Source organism: Fonsecaea pedrosoi (assembly GCF_000835455.1).
Source record: "Fonsecaea pedrosoi CBS 271.37 unplaced genomic scaffold supercont1.2, whole genome shotgun sequence".
In the NCBI taxonomy this organism is placed as follows: Eukaryota; Fungi; Ascomycota; class Eurotiomycetes; order Chaetothyriales; family Herpotrichiellaceae; genus Fonsecaea; species Fonsecaea pedrosoi.
Genome location: NW_013550614.1, coordinates 5,012,055 through 5,029,395, shown reverse-complemented (window position 1 = coordinate 5,029,395; position 17,341 = coordinate 5,012,055). Strand labels below are relative to the sequence as shown.

Sequence of the window (17,341 nt, the reverse complement as noted above, 5' to 3'; positions counted from 1 at the left end):
TCAGGCTCGAATTGCCCTTTGCAGATGCCTCCAAGACCGCGGTAAATTCAACTCTTCAGCCGACTTGATGTAACAGCGACAGGCTAGCACCAGCTTCCCCAGATTCCCCCTCGATCTGCAAGTGATGATGTCGATTGCCGCTGTTCCTATCACACCATCTCCAAGCCCGCCTATCCTCGCTAGCGAGCGAAGGAAAACAATGACCTCTTTCAAGCGGCGATAATAGCTCTGTTGCCATCGCATCGATCATCGTGGCGTCCATCATCTGCCGGGTTGTCCATCTGTCTGCCCGCCAAGCGAGAACAGAATTTTCTCTGAAAAGCTGCCCGCAGGAGGACCTTCTTCGACCACGGTTCACGGCGGTGTCCACAGTAGTACAGGATATACGATGTACGAGAGAGTGGTTCTGATCCACTACCGTCCGCACATAACCATGAGAGCGTAAAATATTGAAATTTTCCAACATGGTCTTACCACAAGTTCCAATCCCAATTCCCCCAACACGCAGGCAATTGGCCGCAAGCACAGCATCGGCGGATGTTATTGCCAGAAGAACGGACACCGGAACAACAATCGTTGACACCGTCTTTGGTGTACGCCAGCACGGCGCGTACCTCTCGCAACGATGATGTCCAAGGGCAGAAAAGAATATCCTACCTACTCTCTAAAATCCAATAGTACCAATGATTCTGGGAGTCGGTCTGTGGGTATGCAATCGGAAGATCAAGGCAGCAGTAGCCAAGTCGCATTCCCTGGATCTTGGGTTTGATCTGGTCGAAGCGGTCAAGAATCGGGTTCAGTACCTCCGCTCGGTTGATCTACTGGGACTCCGTGCCGGGTCCTGAAACGAGGGCGCGAGGGTGTGCCCTGAATGATGATGGCCAGTCTGTCCTTGAAGCCCATCCCGCGTTCCACAACTTTGGCACTCCAAATCAGCCACTGACGCCACGAGAACGTGCAATGGTACACATGAGTTAGTTGCGAGGGTGAGGCGGACCTTACGCTTAACGATAAGCACCCGCTACTAGGCGTCATTTAGGCGTAGTCCCCCCTAGAAATCCTGCTTTGCTCCCCCACCATTCGCCGGGTACACTGGCATTTTCTCCGTTAAACCTGAGAGTGGGATGCAGGAACGTGTCTGAGAATTGAACTTTTCCATCTCAAATCGTCCATTCATCACTTGTCCACCACTCAGCAGCACCCGTCGAGGTGTTGACACCAACACAGGACAAACGTGGCTTCCAAGGTGGCGGGGGTCGAGTAGTAGCTGCTCTTGCTCCCGCTTTCTGCTTAGTACGCTGCTCAGCGTGGCATAATAATGAGGTTTACACACCACCATCATCGCAGTATTTCTTCCTCCTCACCTGCTTGGTGAGCTATCATTGCCTGAAGGGCTTCTCATCTCTTACCTTTGTATTGATACCACAATTCAGTCTCTCGAATAGATTCCTATCTTCTTGACAGGATCGTGACTAGCCTTCACCTCCGGTTCGTGCAACATTCAGCTTTGCCAGTTAAGCAGTAGCTATCGGACAATGATATAGAAAAGTCACGCAAGGGCAGCCCTTCTGAAGTTTCGCTTCGCACCCTCATCGAGCCGGCGACATGCCTCCCAAAACCCATCAGAGCACCCGTCAGGTGTACCTCTTGCCGCTCACTGATGCTGGAGCTCCGGATGTTCCCAACGAGTACATCTACTTGCCTGCGCCGACCGAGCCTGCGTACTACCTGCGATTTGCCATTGAAGGGACCAGCTCGATATGCCGGCAAGGAAGTCTCTGGGTCAATTTTCCCTTAAAGGGTCAACCGTTCGACCGTAAGCGCTATCACGAATTCAAGCTGCACCCAGACTTCAATCGAACGCTTGAGATCGACATCCCCATCACTTCCGCCGGCGCGTTCTCATTTTATACAACCTACAGCCCATTGCCAGAGTTTGCTACAGGCGACGTCGAGTCTCCTGAGCCTACACGTACTCCCACATACTATGTCGACATTGAGCCGAGCCTGCGCCTTGGTGGCAGCTGTCTGCCCCTCGATGCCCTGGGAATTTTCTCCGTGGTTTCCAAGTTCATGGGCAATTACCCTGGGGACTGGAAGAAGCATCTGAGGGGGATTAGTGCAAGAGGCTACAACATGGTCCACTTTACACCACTACAACAAAGGGGAGAGTCAAACTCGCCGTATAGCTTGTACGACCAGTTGGCGTTTGACGCGGATCTCTTCCCCGGCGGTGAAGATGATGTCGCCCGAATGGTCAAATCCATGGAAGAGGAACACGAACTATTGGGCCTGACTGATGTTGTCTTCAATCATACTGCCAACAACAGCAAATGGCTCGAGGAACACCCTGAGGCTGGTTACAGTGTGGAAACTGCTCCCTGGTTGGAATCGGCGCTCGATGTTGACAATGCTCTCCTCGAGTACAGCAACAATCTCACATCTCTCGGTCTCCCCACTGTCTTCAACAGTACCAGCGATCTGGACCTGGTTGTGGCGGGCATAAACGAGCATGTTATTCACAAGATCCGGCTCTGGGAATACTTCGTCTGCGATGTCAAGTCAGACACTCAGGCTGTGACTGAAGCATGGAAAAAAGGCGCAGTCAAATTACCTCCTGAGGGTTTCGAGAATGCGATAGGTGGTGGTCTTGACTCTCTCAAATCGTGGTCTCTCTCTCAAAAGGCGGCATTCATCCTCGACAAAGGTATGCTGGACAGTCTACGCGTTGATGGCCAGTATTCGCGTCTTCGGATTGATGGACGATTTTCGCGCAAAGTCGACCCTGGGGTTGGCGCTGCCATTCTTACCACTCTGTTTGGACGGTACAAAGACGGAGCGGACACCAAGCCGGCAGAGGAAGAGATCACGGCAATTATCAATGAGCTCAACCTTCCTTTCTACAAGGAGTTTGATGCCGACTGTGCTGCAATTTTAGACCAGACGAAGGGAAGGCTGCAATACACAAGAATGGACTCGCATGGCCCAAGACTCGGTCCCATCACCAAAGAAAATCCCCTGATAGAGACTTATTTCGCTCGGCTCCCGCAAAACAAGACAACAGCTAAACATGACCCGAAGGCGCTGTCACTGGCGGTCAACGGGTGGATTTGGGCAGCCGATGCCATGAAAGACAATGCAGGTCCTGATTGGAGACCATATCTAAGAAGAGAACTCATTCCGTGGAGTGACTGTGTCAAGCTGAGATACGGCAAAGGCCCCGAAGACAACCCTTATCTGTGGGAGCATATGACAAAGTATGTCCGATTGATGGCCAAATACTTTACAGCTTTCCGGATCGATAATTGCCACTCGACTCCAATCCACGTTGCCGAATACCTTCTAGACGAGGCGAGAAAAGTGCAGCCGAACTTGGCAGTGTTCGCTGAGCTCTTCACTGGCAATGAGCAAATGGATTACGTTTTTGTCAAGCGGCTTGGACTGAGTGCCTTGATTCGAGAAGCTATGCAAGCTTGGAGCACACAAGAATTGAGCAGGGTTGTCCACCGGCATTGTGGTCGACCAATTGGCAGCTTTGAACTCAACGTGCCCTCCAGTCTACATAACAAGCTCGAAAACGGCTCTGTCAATGGCGATGGCCCACAAACTCGTGAGGTAGTCAAACATATCAGAGAATCCCCGGTACATGCTCTATTCATGGATTGTACCCATGATAACGAAATGCCCGCTCAGAAGAGAGATGCCAGGGACACGTTACCTACAGCTGCACTTGTAAATATGTGCGGTTGTGCAACAGGCAGCGTCATGGGCTTCGATGAAATCTACCCAAAGCTTGTCGATCTTGTGAATGAGAATCGCAGATACGCATCCATCAGCTCTGAGGGCGAAGTCCATACTGGTGCTGGCGAGGGAGGAATAGCGGGCGTCAAGAAGCTCATGAACCATATCCACACCATGATGGGCAAGGATGGGTATGATGAGACCTTCCTTCACCATGAGGGCGAGCTCATCACTCTCCATAGAGTGCATCCGGACTCGCGAAAAGGATATTTCCTGATAGCTCATACTGCTTTCCCTGGCTTCGGCAACGGAAATGGCGGCATGAGTCCTGTACACCTTGCTGGAACCAAAGTCCGTCCTCTCGGTGCATGGGTGCTGGAAGTTGACCAAAGCGAGCAAGCCAAAAAAGAGGCGCTAGGCGACAAAGAATACCTTGTTGGTCTACCCTCTCGCGTGAGAAATATCAAAGGCAGCACAATTCATACCGAAAATGGTGACACTACCATCACTATTGCCGACTTCTTTCCCCCCGGATCGATTGCACTTTTCGAGACCTGGGTTCCATCTGCCGAGCACTCCCTTGGTCTTGGAGCCTTCATCTCCAGCGGGACTGATGAAGCGTTCGGCGAGCTCGATCTTATCGATCTTAATTTTGTTCTCTATCGATGCGAGGCAGAGGAAAGGGATACCAGTGACGGACAAGACGGGGTATATAACGTTCCCAATCATGGCCCACTGGTCTATGCAGGCCTTCAAGGCTGGTGGAGCGTTTTGGAACCCATTGTCCGTCGGAACGATCTGGGCCACCCTCTCTGCAACCACCTTCGACAAGGACAGTGGGCTCTAGATTTCCTGGTTGGACGGATGGAGAGAATAGCCAAGAAAGAGGAGTATACTCGACTACAAAAGCCTGCACAATGGCTGAAGGAACGATTCGACGCAGTACGGGTCATTCCAAGCTTTCTTCTGCCGCGTTATTTTGCTTTGATCCTACAGACAGCGTATGATGCGGCTTTCAAGAGAGCTATTGAGCTGATGAGCCCAAACATTCAACATGGTCAAAACTTTTTACAGAGTCTGGCTGTGGTGAGCATTCAACAGACAGGATATGTCAAATCTGCGTCACTGTGGCCAGACAAAAGTGTGCCATCGCTCGCTGCTGGATTGCCTCACTTTTCTGTATCATGGGCTCGATGCTGGGGTCGTGATGTTTTCATCTCTCTTCGCGGTCTATATCTGTGTACCGGTCGGTTTGCGGAAGCCAAAGAGCATATCAAGGCGTTTGGAAGTGTCTTGAAACATGGCATGATACCCAACCTGTTGAGCAGCGGCGCCGCCCCAAGATACAACTCTCGAGACTCGCCATGGTTCTTCTTACAAAATATCCAAGATTATACCAAGATTGCACCAGATGGACTGTCTATTCTGCAGGAAAAGGTTCCTCGTCGGTTCTTACCGTACGATGACACGTGGTTCCCTTGGGATGATCCGCGAGCATATTCGAAAGAATCCACTGTTCAAGAGATCATCCAAGAGATCTTACAACGACACGCATCCGGGTTGTCTTTTCGAGAACATAATGCTGGGCCTCAGCTGGACATGCAGATGCGACCGGAAGGTTTCCAAATCGAGGTCCATGTCGATTGGAAAACTGGCATCATTTTCGGAGGCAGTCAGTGGAACTGCGGAACGTGGATGGACAAAATGGGCGAGAGTGAACGAGCTGGCAGCAAAGGCGTTCCTGGCACACCTCGAGACGGGGCTGCCGTTGAGATTACAGGACTTCTATACAGTGCGCTGAGATGGGTTGGCCATCTCCACGAGGCAGGGAACTATCCATGGTCAGGTGTTGAAACTGACTCCGGCGAGAAGATCTCCTTCATTGAGTGGGCTGACCGTATTCGAGCCAATTTCGAAAAATGCTATTGGATTCCTGTGAATCCGAAAGATGACATTGACGACGATGTGGACCCAAAGATTATCAACCGGAGGGGGATCTATAAAGATCTCTACAAGTCTGGAAAAGAGTACGAGGATTATCAGTTGCGACCGAACTTCCCAATTGCCATGGTGGTCGCTCCAGATCTCTTCACTCCAGAACGAGCGCTGCATGCGCTGAAAGTGGCGGACGACGTGCTTCGCGGTCCTACCGGAATGGCGACGCTGGACCCTTCTGACTTGAACTACCGGCCATATTACAACAACTCGGAAGACTCGACGGATTTTGCAACATCCAAAGGGAGAAATTATCATCAGGGGCCCGAATGGTTATGGCCCACAGGCTTCTTCTTGCGCGCGTTACTCTACTTTGATCTGAAGCGCCGGACGGACTCTGCGGGGAGAATGGAGTCGTACCAGCAGGTCACAAGACGACTCGAAGGATGCAAGCAAGCGATTAAGGATAGTCCCTGGAAGGGATTGACAGAGTTAACGAACAAAAATGGGTCATTCTGCGCGGATTCGGTAAGTTTCGCAAAGCCTGAGAAACATGATGAGAATAATATACTGATATTTTGGACGTTAGTCACCCACTCAAGCATGGTCAGCAGGATGCTTGATCGATCTGTTCCGCGATGCATCGTCCTTAGCGCTGGCAACCAATGGATTTTGAAGAAGCACATTGACGGCCAGGGGAAAATTTAGCGAGATGGAAGAAAGGAGGACAATGATGGGCTGTAGCACCGTCTTTGAAAACCTCAGAAGAAAACCGCTACACACACTTCGAACCCAGAGAATGCGTGAGGCTAGAGAAGCATAGAGTGCGACAGGTAGAGACTATACTGTTAGAGTGTAGAGACACGGAAAGGAGGTGAAGCAACGTTACCCACGAATCAATCCTGGATGAGTCCAGGAGGAATATTAATACTTGTGCAGACTTTCTCATCCATCGCATAGTTTGAGGTCCTGGGATAATATACTATTTGTATGGGCAAGACGAGGTATGTTGCACGTCTCGATGGCAAGGTTGTGTGGCTGGGCCAGGTTGGAGGTGACAGCCTTGTGGCTTGAAATGGGGCGATGGGAAGATGGAAGACGGCCCTATCGGCGAAGACCTGAATAATGCGTCATGTCATGCAAGGCACATGAAAAAAAGAGGTCGAGACTCCAAAGACGCCCCTCGATCTCTCCACGGAAACTTTTTTTTAGACCACAGTGACCGCCTCCGCAGTTTTCTTCTCTTCATTCTACGATCATTCTACTTGACAATCTCGGTGATTCTGCTGGCCATTGGCTTCCTGTCAATCTCTTCAACACTTCTACCAATCTATCCTGTCGACGTACAAGACCAATAGCCATGGCTGTGAGTTTCTGCGCCTCCTACCGACTCCATTTCTGCGGGGTCTCGCATGTGGAAGACAACTTGACTCATATATGATCGCTTCTTCAGTCGTACTACATCACCAACCCCAACGTCGGCAACAAGGAGTCTACCGAAGACTGGCGAAGTGAGTATCCACCTCTCTCCTCTTGTCATTTCACCTTTCGGTTGGTCGTCGAAAACCAAACCGCACAATTTGAAACCTCGGGATCAAACTGACCCATGCCTATGAGGAACTTCAGTCAGAGGCTACAACCCCCTCACCCCTCCAGATCTGCTCCAGCATGAAATCCCCCAGACTCCTGCCAGCAAGTCCACGGTGCTTGCAGGTCGCTCCGACTGTGTCTCCGTGGTCCAAGACAGGGATCCCCTGCGCCGCCTCCTCGTGATTGTCGGCCCCTGCAGCATCCATGACCCCGTCTCGGCGCTCGAATACTGCGATCGTCTGCTCAAGATGAAGGAGAAATACAAAGACGAACTAGTCATTGTGATGAGGTCCTACTTGGAGAAGCCGCGCACGACGGTCGGGTGGAAGGGTTTGATTAACGACCCGGAGATCGACGGCAGTTTCCTGATCAACAAAGGATTGAGATTGTCGAGGCAGTTGTTTGTCGATTTGACGTCGAAAGGGATGCCGATTGCCAGCGAGATGCTGGATACTATTTCCCCCCAGTTTCTGGCCGATCTGCTCTCGATCGGGGCCGTAGGTGCCAGGACAACGGAGAGCCAGCTACACCGAGAGCTCGCGTCCGGTTTGAGTTTCCCCGTGGGCTTCAAAAACGGTACAGACGGCACACTCGGTGTGGCGATTGATGCAATCGGCGCGGTGAAACATCCTCATCACTTCCTGTCCGTGACCAAACCTGGTGTGGTGGCGATTGTTGGCACCGTGGGGAACGAGGACTGCTTTGTCATCCTGAGGGGCGGCACCACCGGGACAAATTACGACGCCACGTCGATAAAGAATGCCAAAGAGATGTTGCGCAAGAAGGGACTGAACGAGCGCGTCATGGTGGATTGCAGCCATGGGAACAGTGAGAAGCAGCACAAGAACCAGCCCAAGGTCGCAAAGGTGCTGGCAGACCAGATCGCTGCAGGCGAGGAGGCTATCATGGGGGTCATGATCGAGAGTCATATCAATGAAGGTAAGCATGAACGTCTTCGTTCCTCTTCCTCACGTCCTGCCATGTGGTTTTACGCCGTCATGCTTACATTTGGCTCTTTAGGAAACCAAAAAGTACCTCCGGAAGGCAAGGCCGGGCTGAAATACGGCGTCTCCATCACCGACGCCTGTATAGGTTGGGAAGACACCGAGACAGTGCTGGAAACTCTCGCCGATGCAGTCAGAAGACGACGAGACTTGCTGGGGAAGAAAGAGGTAAATGGGGCCGCGGGCCCGCAGCAGAATGGACATGCTTAAGATTTTCCACCATGGCTGCCCATCGGGCAACACTGGGGAGACCATCCACAGCGTGAGCTCAGGGCTGGAAGTTGGCGGATGGGTTCGGGACGAACAAAAACGAACAATGCCATGAATATCGACATCGACATCGTAGCAGCAGCAGCCAGCCGGAACCCGAACTGATCGCCATCTTCTCCCGCACCCACAGAGCCCGGAGTAACCGACCGACGGCTACGAGATTCCTGTTTTGAAGCATGTCGGCGAAACGACCGGTGTACAGCAAGGCGATAATGAGGGACATGACGGTGGCAGAGGCAGGGGTCTTCCTTCCCACGGGCGGGCGGATCAAGATCTAAAACTTCACGGGGGGGGACTCTTTTTTGTATCAATCATGTGCCGGAGTCACACGGATTTGGCGGATTGGGATGGATAGATACCACGGCTTCTTCCTTTGCTTGTTTGCATGCGTGCGTGCTTGCATACTCGTTAGATATCTCCATTCACATTTTCAGGAAAACAAAACCGGGGAAAGGGGGAATTAGGGATAATAAAAAGTTATGGGACGTGACATACCATACATGACATGTTCGAGTTCATTCCGGTGCCTTTGATGCCTACATCCATAGTATACAGGTCGGGGAGCGGTGCAATAGCCGGTGGGTGGTAAAGGGCGGAACACGAGTCAATCCATCAATACACTCCTATCAGTAAACTTCAATCTTGGAGTCAGAGTCAGTCAAAAAGTCGGATTTCAGAGTCTCCCATCCAGCGTTTACGAGTATATGACATTTCAAGTCTCGTCGTCTCTTTTACTTTGTCCGCACAGCACCGCAACACACCATACCGCACAGCCAATAAAAGACTGAACAACAACGAAATCTACATCGACATCGACAGACGAAGACGGAGACGAAGGAGGAGGAGGAGGAGAAAAGAGAGCCCAGAGCCCTGAGTTAATCAATATGGCCAAACCATACAAGTTCGAAATGTAAAATCTCTGTGGAAAAAAAGCGGCAGTGTATCAGGCATGCAGGCAGGGTCCCAGAGTTCCAAGTTAAATGGATCGAAAGACGCTCTGCACCCTGCACTCTGCACTCTGCCACCGCCACCTCTGTCTGACTGGTTTTCATCTTTGAAAACGAAATAAACCCCCCCTGTTCCGTCTCGGGGAGCGTCTAATATGGTAGAAGAGAATCGCAGTTTCAGGGCATTCATTCATCCTGGCATTAAATAAGGCTTTTTTTTTCTCCTGGGGCCAATTCGGGCTATTCGAGGAGAAAGGAAAGAGGATTGAGTTTGAGACAATACACAACCTGGAGAGAAAAAAAAACCGTGTTGACAGGTCGGTTGGCTGGTCTTGGAAAACATGACTGTAAGCTGGGAGCCTTTGTGCTTTGGGCAGGTCAGTCGTTCCGGACGAAAGAACAGCCAGTCACAAGAGCCTCTCGCGCGCCGTAGGTCGCCGTCTCTTTCGAAGGTTTCCCTCCTTTTATAGAGTTGGAAAGAAGGGAGGAAAGTCGAAGTAGAGACGGACCGGCGACCATTAGAAGACGCCATTGTGGTACAAAAAAAAGCAATTCGTCCATCTATTGCGACGCACGTCCAGCGCAGAGGAATGACGAATGCTGCCCGGCTCGGCAAATGAATGTGTATATCCCACTGTCTCGTCCTGCTAGGCTGCTATCAAAGCAGCAAAGGGCGGTAGACCATGGTTTTGGTAGGAGCCGATCCGGGAGAACTGAAAACACCGCAGGGCCCATCCTGGGGCCGACGGAAGGAAAATAGGCGTTCGAAATAAGAAGTGAAGAGAGTTTGATGTGTGAAAAAGTGGCTGAGCAGACAATCGATCGACTTGAAGAGAGCGCCTTTGCCATCTCGTCCGGGTTATTGTGGCCCTTGTGAGAGCGAGAGGAGTTTCAAGTGTCGTTGGTGAATCACCCGAAACTTCCGACTTCAGCGCCGCTGAGGACTCGAAGCCTCTATTATTCCTCTTGATCGTCATCAGCCATGGGCCCATGCCCACGATTCTGCCTCCATTGCTTCCATTGCTCATTGCTGCCAGGACCTTGGGGATGTTTGCCCTCGCCGGCATCGTGTTCATGGCCCATCCACTTGCCCTTTGCATGCTGGGAGTCAGAGTCACCATTGGCACCAGCAGGCGCAGCAGGATCACGCTTCTTGAATTCCTTGGGCAATAGATCCTGTTCCTTGACATTCGCGAGCGGACGAACGTTGGGGTTTCCCACCACAACATTCATAAATTTGCCACTGTTACCTTGTTGTTCCCACCAGTGGAACTTGGTGGCCTTAACAGCACGGCGACCGAGTTCCTGGACTTCTGGGTCGGGATGATCGAGTAGAGGGGTTAGGTCGACAGAGTCATCGTCATCTGGCATTGGCCCGTGTTGGCCCTTGCCTTTTCCCTGGCCCATGCCTTTCCACTTGTGTTCTCCATGGCCTTTGGGTTTACCGCCATGTTGGCCGTGATGTTGGCCTTGCGAGTCCCGCTTCTCGACGTCTGCTTCGTCGACGTAGTAAATTGGAATATCGACCGGAGGATCTTGGCTTCCCGTCACCGAGTCGTCGTTGGCTTGAGGAGACGGGAGAGCGCCGACCTGACTCAAAGTAAGGACCAGGAAGGCCGCCGCTGTTGCTGCTGTAAATTTCATTCCGATAGTGTCACAGACGGCTTGCAGGATGTCTGGTTGCTAAATTTGTTTCAGAATTTGAAGAGTTTATGATGGTATGGATATGGAAACCACGGCAAATCCATGCTTATACCTTGTAATGCGCCTCGAGTGCAACAGGCGGCCCTTTGACGTATCCGAGATAAAGAGAAATAGACATTGAAGCGCTGGGATACGGCCGCTGCGGGAGACATGACGAAGTAGGAGAAAGGAATCGCACCGAGGACAGTCCGGAAAGAGAGGTGAATAAGAATCGCAAGAGGGAAGACGCATCAAAGGAGCAACGCAAAGAAGTCTGTGATGCCAAGCTCAGGCTAGACTCAATATCGACTTGAATAGGCATCAGACCTGTAGGCTAAACCGGAAGTCTACTTGAATAGGACCGGATGGGTCATTGTGAGGCCGGATGTGTATATCAATAACCAGGACGGCGCTATACCATTTTCGGACAATCACAAGGCAGACTGCGTATTTCACCACCAGTTTCTGCTAGCATAGGTCGACCAAAGGCTGATGCTTGCTTACCCATGTGGCTGACATCGCTCAGTTCTCTCGATTGGAGTGCGGCAAGGCCCGAGGACTAGAAGTAGGAAAAATGAGAAAAGCCAGTAGGACCTCAAGTTTGTCCTTCTCAGCAGACCAAAAGTGTTCCGTCCGCACGCAAAGCAGGAACAGCAGTATCGAGGAACAGGAAGACGCCGAATATGGGACAATATCAATGACATTCGAATGCCAGCAGAAAATCAAATTGCTGTCAATACCAGGAACCGCTAAATCGCTGATAGGTGAAGTATCACAAATGAAACTGGGTCATTTTGAAATGAATCTGACCAAAATGGACTGTTCCCTTCTAATCCAGCTCGTCAATCTCACCGCTGGCCTGCTGCGCCGGCTCCACCGGCTCAGGAGCAGGTGGCTCCGTTTCGATACGGCCGTTCATCGGATCCTCCTTGACAACTTCCAGTGGCGAAGGGTGTGCTATATCGGGCAGAGTATTCGCATCAAGATCGGAGTAGTTCTCTTTGTTCTCTTCGACCATGGTAGGCGTTTCAACACGTGTTGCCTCCTGTGTCTTCTCCTTGACAGGCTGTCTAGCCTTGGTTGGAGCCACTGTTTTGTGCTTAGGTGGACTACTGACCTGCACCTTTTCGTGGACCTTTTGCGCACTACTTGCTGTAGGCCTCATCATTCTGGCCAGAAAACCCTCGTCTGGTCTCGCCGCGCTGACTCGAGACTTCGGTCTATCGTGGCCGTTCGTGAGTGATGTGCGGGAAGCCTTCTTTGCCAATGAAAACGTGCTGGCTGAGCTACTGGCCCGAGGCTGTCGTGTCGACGATGTAGGCGGTTTCTTTGCCACTGGCTTGCGTTCGGTCTCGGTTGGCGAGTGCTGTGCATCATGCTTCGCAGCTGTTGAAGCTGTAGTGGCGGTTGCCGCAGTGGGGAGTTTAACAGGTACGGTAGGGGCTTTTGTTTTGACTGTAGTGGGTGATCTGATAGCTTTAGGAGTCACAGGTGCCTGATCCTTTTTGCTCGACTTTGCACTAGTGTCTATCTTCGGTGGTGCTGATGCTTGCGGCTTTTCCGATTTCTCGGCGTGTAATCTTGCTGTTTCTCTAGCTCTTTGTGCTTCTTTCGCTGATTCCATCACACCCTTGATCTTGGCGGGTCCCCCTCTGATATTGAGCTTTGGCGAAGTTGGGGTGCGAGGGGAAGGCCTTGTCACAGTGGGTGATTTAGGAATAGGCTTGATGTTGATCTGTTGTCTCGTAGGTGGCGGCTTGACTGGCTGCGCATCTTTCGTGGTCTGGAGGGTAGTGGCCGGAGGTGGTCCTGGTACGATACCATCTTTTGCCTGCATTTTCTTGACCATTTCTGCCGCATTAGACTCGTTTCCTGGTTTTGACGGTGGTCGAGGGATTTTCTCCTGTATCCGACCAGACGAAATTGCCTCAGTCAGATGGGTTGCTTCCGTTGATGGTCTTGTAGGAGTGTTCTCTACAAAAGCAGATCCCTTCAGAATGGTACCCAATCCACCTTCAACTGTGCCATTAATTGGACCGGGTGCTGTTTGTGGATCTGGTTTGGCATCCTCTTTCTTTGCAGTGACGGCGAGCACTGGCGACTTTTCTGCATTCTCCGAGTCCTCAATCACATTCTCTTTAATCTCACCCATACTGCTCACTTCACTCGCCCTCCTCAGGCCTATCAGGGGCGCGCCTCCGTTCTCGTTGGGCCTTTCAACTGCAACGAAGCTTGCTCGGACCTTACTGACGGGTCTACTGTTGTTGGATATCTCGGAGGGATTTGGAGAGCGGCCTCGACTCGGGGGAGAGGTGGATTGATCGCCGGCTTTGTTCTCGAACATTGCCCGAAGGTTCTTGACTCCGCTGTTTCCAGAGTTGGTCGACATGGCTGCGGTTTCCATCAAAAAAATTAATTAGCACGCGAGCCCAAGGGAAGGAAATCCCCCGTTTGAAGAAGGGAAGAGCGACTCAGTCGACAAAGGAAACCCCAACCTCGGACGGGAATGCCAGGCGGTTGCATGGAGCAAATAATGGTGGTGAGCAGGACGCAGGTGGATCCGGGGTTTTTTTGAACAGGGGGTGTTTGGGCTCGGTTGTCTTCTCAATTGCTAGGCCATGACCCGAGACGCGTTTCGCCTCATATGCAACGCGGTGCCTCCGGCACAACGCTGCTCAGCTGCTGATGCTCAAATGATGGGCTCGGAAGGAGCAGAAACTAGGAAACTACTCACACACGGGTTTCTCCAGGTGCCCAATCGGTTCTGCCAGTTCTGGTGAGGTGTGATATCCACGGCGCCAGGTTGGGTGAAAGGGGCGCGGCTTGGGTGCAAATTCACCAAGACGTGTGTCCAGTTTCGACAGGCAACAAAGACACAGGTGACGGACGGTTCTTCCGTGTGCCTCTGGTGTTGCGGTTGTGCCCGTCACTCATGATCCGCAGTCATTAACATTCATATTATGATTATCTTAACACCGTCGCTACCTAGGCCTCTAATACTCCGTCAGATCTATTCACACCGTAATGCCGAGGGGCTTGCATGTGCCGTGCTGCGCTCAGCGGTATGTTTATCAAATTCCACACTCTCCACCCCGAACTTCATATTCAGACATCCATGACATCCGCCTCCCGCTCAATAACCGTGACGCTAACAGAACTCTTGGTGACCGTCTTGACCGGCTTTGCACTCACAAGGTAAACAAGCTTCTCTGTCCAGAAGTGCGATGCTATTGCCTGAAGAAGAGGCACGCTTCCGAATGCTGTGCCGGCGATAGGGAACAGCACGTAGTCGCACAAGGTGATGAGTGAGAATCTTTTGCGGTAAGAAAACTCATCAGCCAACTCCTCATACAGGCCAGCTTTCTTCATCTCCTTTTCCCTCGCCTCAATGCAAGCTTGGTGATATCCTTCATAGAAGATAACGAAGTAGATCGTCATCAATGCGAAACTGATACCGCGCAGGACTGAGGTGAGATCCATTACAGCCGTCAAAAGTCGACAAGAGGTGATCGGATATGGGAGCGCAGAGTATATGGCCGAGGCAAGCAGAACAAGGAACAGATGGATCGGTAAGAAGTGCGCTTCAAAAAGTCGACTGAAAAGGATCAGATTTCGCCAGGTGAATCTTCGAAGACTGGGGCCATGGAGGGCATGCTGGCTGAGTTTCAGGCATATCTCGACGTGACGAGGCCGGTTTGGTCGCTCAGAACCTGATGAGCTCCCTTTGCTTGAAGGAGAAGATGGGTTGTGAGTGACAAACTCCGGACCAATCTTGCACCACTGGCGAACAGCATATCCGGTGTCGAGACACCCCCACATATGCCGAAGACCTTGCGCGTATCGAGCTGAATGGTTTGCCAGCCAGCCGCGGATCCCAGCTCTTCCCGTTGTGACATTACACTGGCTCGCCGGACTCGGAATTGGCCTGATTTGCAAGCGGCCGTGTGTGGCAAAATAGCACTTCAACATCATGTGCATGTCTTCACCAATGGCTTCTGACCCAGTGTCCCACCCACCTGCCAGGCAAACAAGAGGAAGTGGGAGGGTATAAACTGCGGTTGGGATTGCAACGGTCGATCTGGTGGGTTTGCTGGTGAAACAAGAGAGCCCGGCCCCGGACCACATGAGGTCGGCGATGCGCACCATCTGGGGCACCAGGTGCGCATTGCGATCAAAAATAATGGGCGGCATGTACAGTGTCATATCGGTCAATCCTTGGTCTTTGCGGTTGCGGAGGTGGTGGATGAGGACTGTCTCAAAATATTGACCGAGGAGGTGAGTATCACCTAGCGGCGTGTCAGTATGGTTCTGTTGCATCTTTTCTTCGTCTCTGAATCACTGACTGTCCATAACTGTTACTAGCACGCTTGACCAGTCAGGGTTGTCCAGGTATTTTGCTTCTATCTGCCTTGCTGCCCAGCTGACATTACTGCTCTTCCCCGGGGCTTCGCCAGGCAGACCCGCCGGGTGAACAGTGTATTGCATCTCTCGAAACTTTCCCGTGAATAGTTGGATCAAATTTCGAGCCACGTTGACGCCGTTTGGATCTCGCTCCTCCATGGCCAAGAAGATCTGTGTCCCGGTCAGTCGTTTGTCTGCCCAAATCGTGCGAGATTCTCTCCAACGTCATATGAAGATTTGGCCAGAGTGTGACTGGCGAGAACCCTCAGTGAGGTCTCAAGTATCTCAATATCCTCTTTGTAGCTGGGCAAGACTACCGCCATCGTTACGACCCCTGGTCGCTTCGCTGTATCGTGCTGGGATTCAAGTCCCTGGTATTCGTCCCGAAGACCATTGCGGTGAGCAGCGTCGCTGAGAGTGATCTTCGACCGTAGGTGGGTGGCTTTGATTGCCCGTGTCGCGGCGTATGCGGAGGCACAGAGTCGTAGAGGGAACAGGAGGGCAAGGATGTGCAGAAGGACCGAGTACGAGATGAAGAGAGTCTGGGCAATGACAGGACTCGCGATATGTTTGAGAAACGGAGGGTAGAAGAAGGTAAGCCATTCTGTCTCGACAATCTTCAGGGCGGACTCGAGCAGGACTAGGAGGCCAAAGACTGACAAGCCAGGAATGCAGCGAATTGACCACCTGACAAAGCCCATGCTCGCAGTTTTTGGAGTTGGTCTGCAGCAGTCGGTCTCACACGATCTGCAGGGAGGAGGGAGGGGACAGTGGGAGGAGAGAGGGTGAAGCAGGTGACGACGAGGTAGTGGCCGATGCAGCTCTTAAGAATTAAGCTGAAGACAGACTCCTGGGCAGAGTGTTAGAGCCAGGAGAAGTCATGGCACATTTCAAGCCCCGATCCGCTGGTGTGCACTCATTTTCACTTTCTCCCAGCTTTCTACCACTCCGCGCCATTGATGGCCCCTTCTCGCTGTCTTGTCACACGCTTCTTCTTGTTTTCCCTTCCTGCAAAGGATATCCTGGCTGGCGGCATGACCAGTCTCGCAGTCAACCACCCCTGGCCACCAAAGCAGACATTGCCAGCTCGCATTTGGTTGCGAGCATCTCGTCCATTTGCCCATTTGGCAATTCTTATCGTGCTAGCGCCAGCAACGGCGAGTTCAGGTGATCCGCATCTAGGAGGTGAGCGAAGACGATAAAAATGTGTTGACGGCATGTATACCAAACAACGAGGCTCGTGGGCTTACCGTCACACTTACCTAACCAGTCATCTGAACCTTTCGCATGTGTGCAGTCTTGGTTCCACCAATCAACGCATTTCTGAATGCCAATCATCCTCCACGTGCATCTTTGGCCAGTCTCTCCGCGCTCAAGCAATTTTCCGGCGAAGCGAACGTGAAACCGGGTATTTCAGGGATTTGCAGTATCTTGGGATGTCTAGTGTCGATCTGTGTTGCGGGAGGAGAAGAAGAGGTGGAAAGTCATCCAAGGCACAACGCATTCAAATATAGGCATATCCCCCAGATTGCTTTTGATAATGCAACTGTCAGCGGATATTGAGGAACCGGCGCAGGCAGCCAATGATTGCAGACAAATGGCCGGAACCACGCGGCTTGTTGTGCCTGGCTTTCACAAACAGGCCCTGGAAAATGTGCCATCAGCCAGCAGCCGGGCGCAAATTGCTCGAGAACCCTATCTTGGAGGATCTGAGATACAATTTGGACGGCGTTGGAGATGGTCTGGTCAACTTGGCCAATGCATCATGCG

The 17,341-nt window shown here is 51.8% G+C and overlaps 4 protein-coding genes across 4 annotated transcripts; 1 reads left to right on the top strand and 3 right to left on the bottom strand.

Annotated features, from left to right (window-relative positions):
• Positions 1–1,605: 1,605 nt before the first annotated feature.
• Positions 1,606–8,480, top strand: Z517_03799 (glycogen debranching enzyme; the record flags this gene model as incomplete). The annotated part of the gene is made up of 4 exons (XM_013432903.1): positions 1,606–6,204; positions 7,130–7,187; positions 7,303–8,205; positions 8,287–8,480. 4 exons carry the CDS (start codon positions 1,606–1,608, stop codon positions 8,478–8,480), a joined length of 5,754 nt encoding a protein of 1,917 aa, XP_013288357.1.
• A 1,964-nt stretch (positions 8,481–10,444) lies between these two features.
• On the bottom strand, positions 10,445–11,309 carry Z517_03798 (uncharacterized protein; the record flags this gene model as incomplete). The annotated part of the gene is made up of 2 exons (XM_013432902.1): positions 10,445–11,170; positions 11,244–11,309. The coding sequence occupies 2 exons, from the start codon at positions 11,307–11,309 to the stop codon at positions 10,445–10,447; spliced, it is 792 nt and encodes a 263-aa protein (XP_013288356.1).
• Positions 11,310–11,999: 690 nt separating this feature from the next.
• Positions 12,000–13,559, bottom strand: Z517_03797 (uncharacterized protein; the record flags this gene model as incomplete). The annotated part of the gene is made up of 1 exon (XM_013432901.1): positions 12,000–13,559. One exon carries the CDS (start codon positions 13,557–13,559, stop codon positions 12,000–12,002), a length of 1,560 nt encoding a protein of 519 aa, XP_013288355.1.
• A 716-nt stretch (positions 13,560–14,275) lies between these two features.
• Positions 14,276–16,272, bottom strand: Z517_03796 (uncharacterized protein; the record flags this gene model as incomplete). Its single annotated transcript, XM_013432900.1, has 3 exons — positions 14,276–15,456; positions 15,514–15,742; positions 15,796–16,272. The coding sequence occupies 3 exons, from the start codon at positions 16,270–16,272 to the stop codon at positions 14,276–14,278; spliced, it is 1,887 nt and encodes a 628-aa protein (XP_013288354.1).
• Between the last annotated feature and the right edge of the window lie 1,069 nt (positions 16,273–17,341).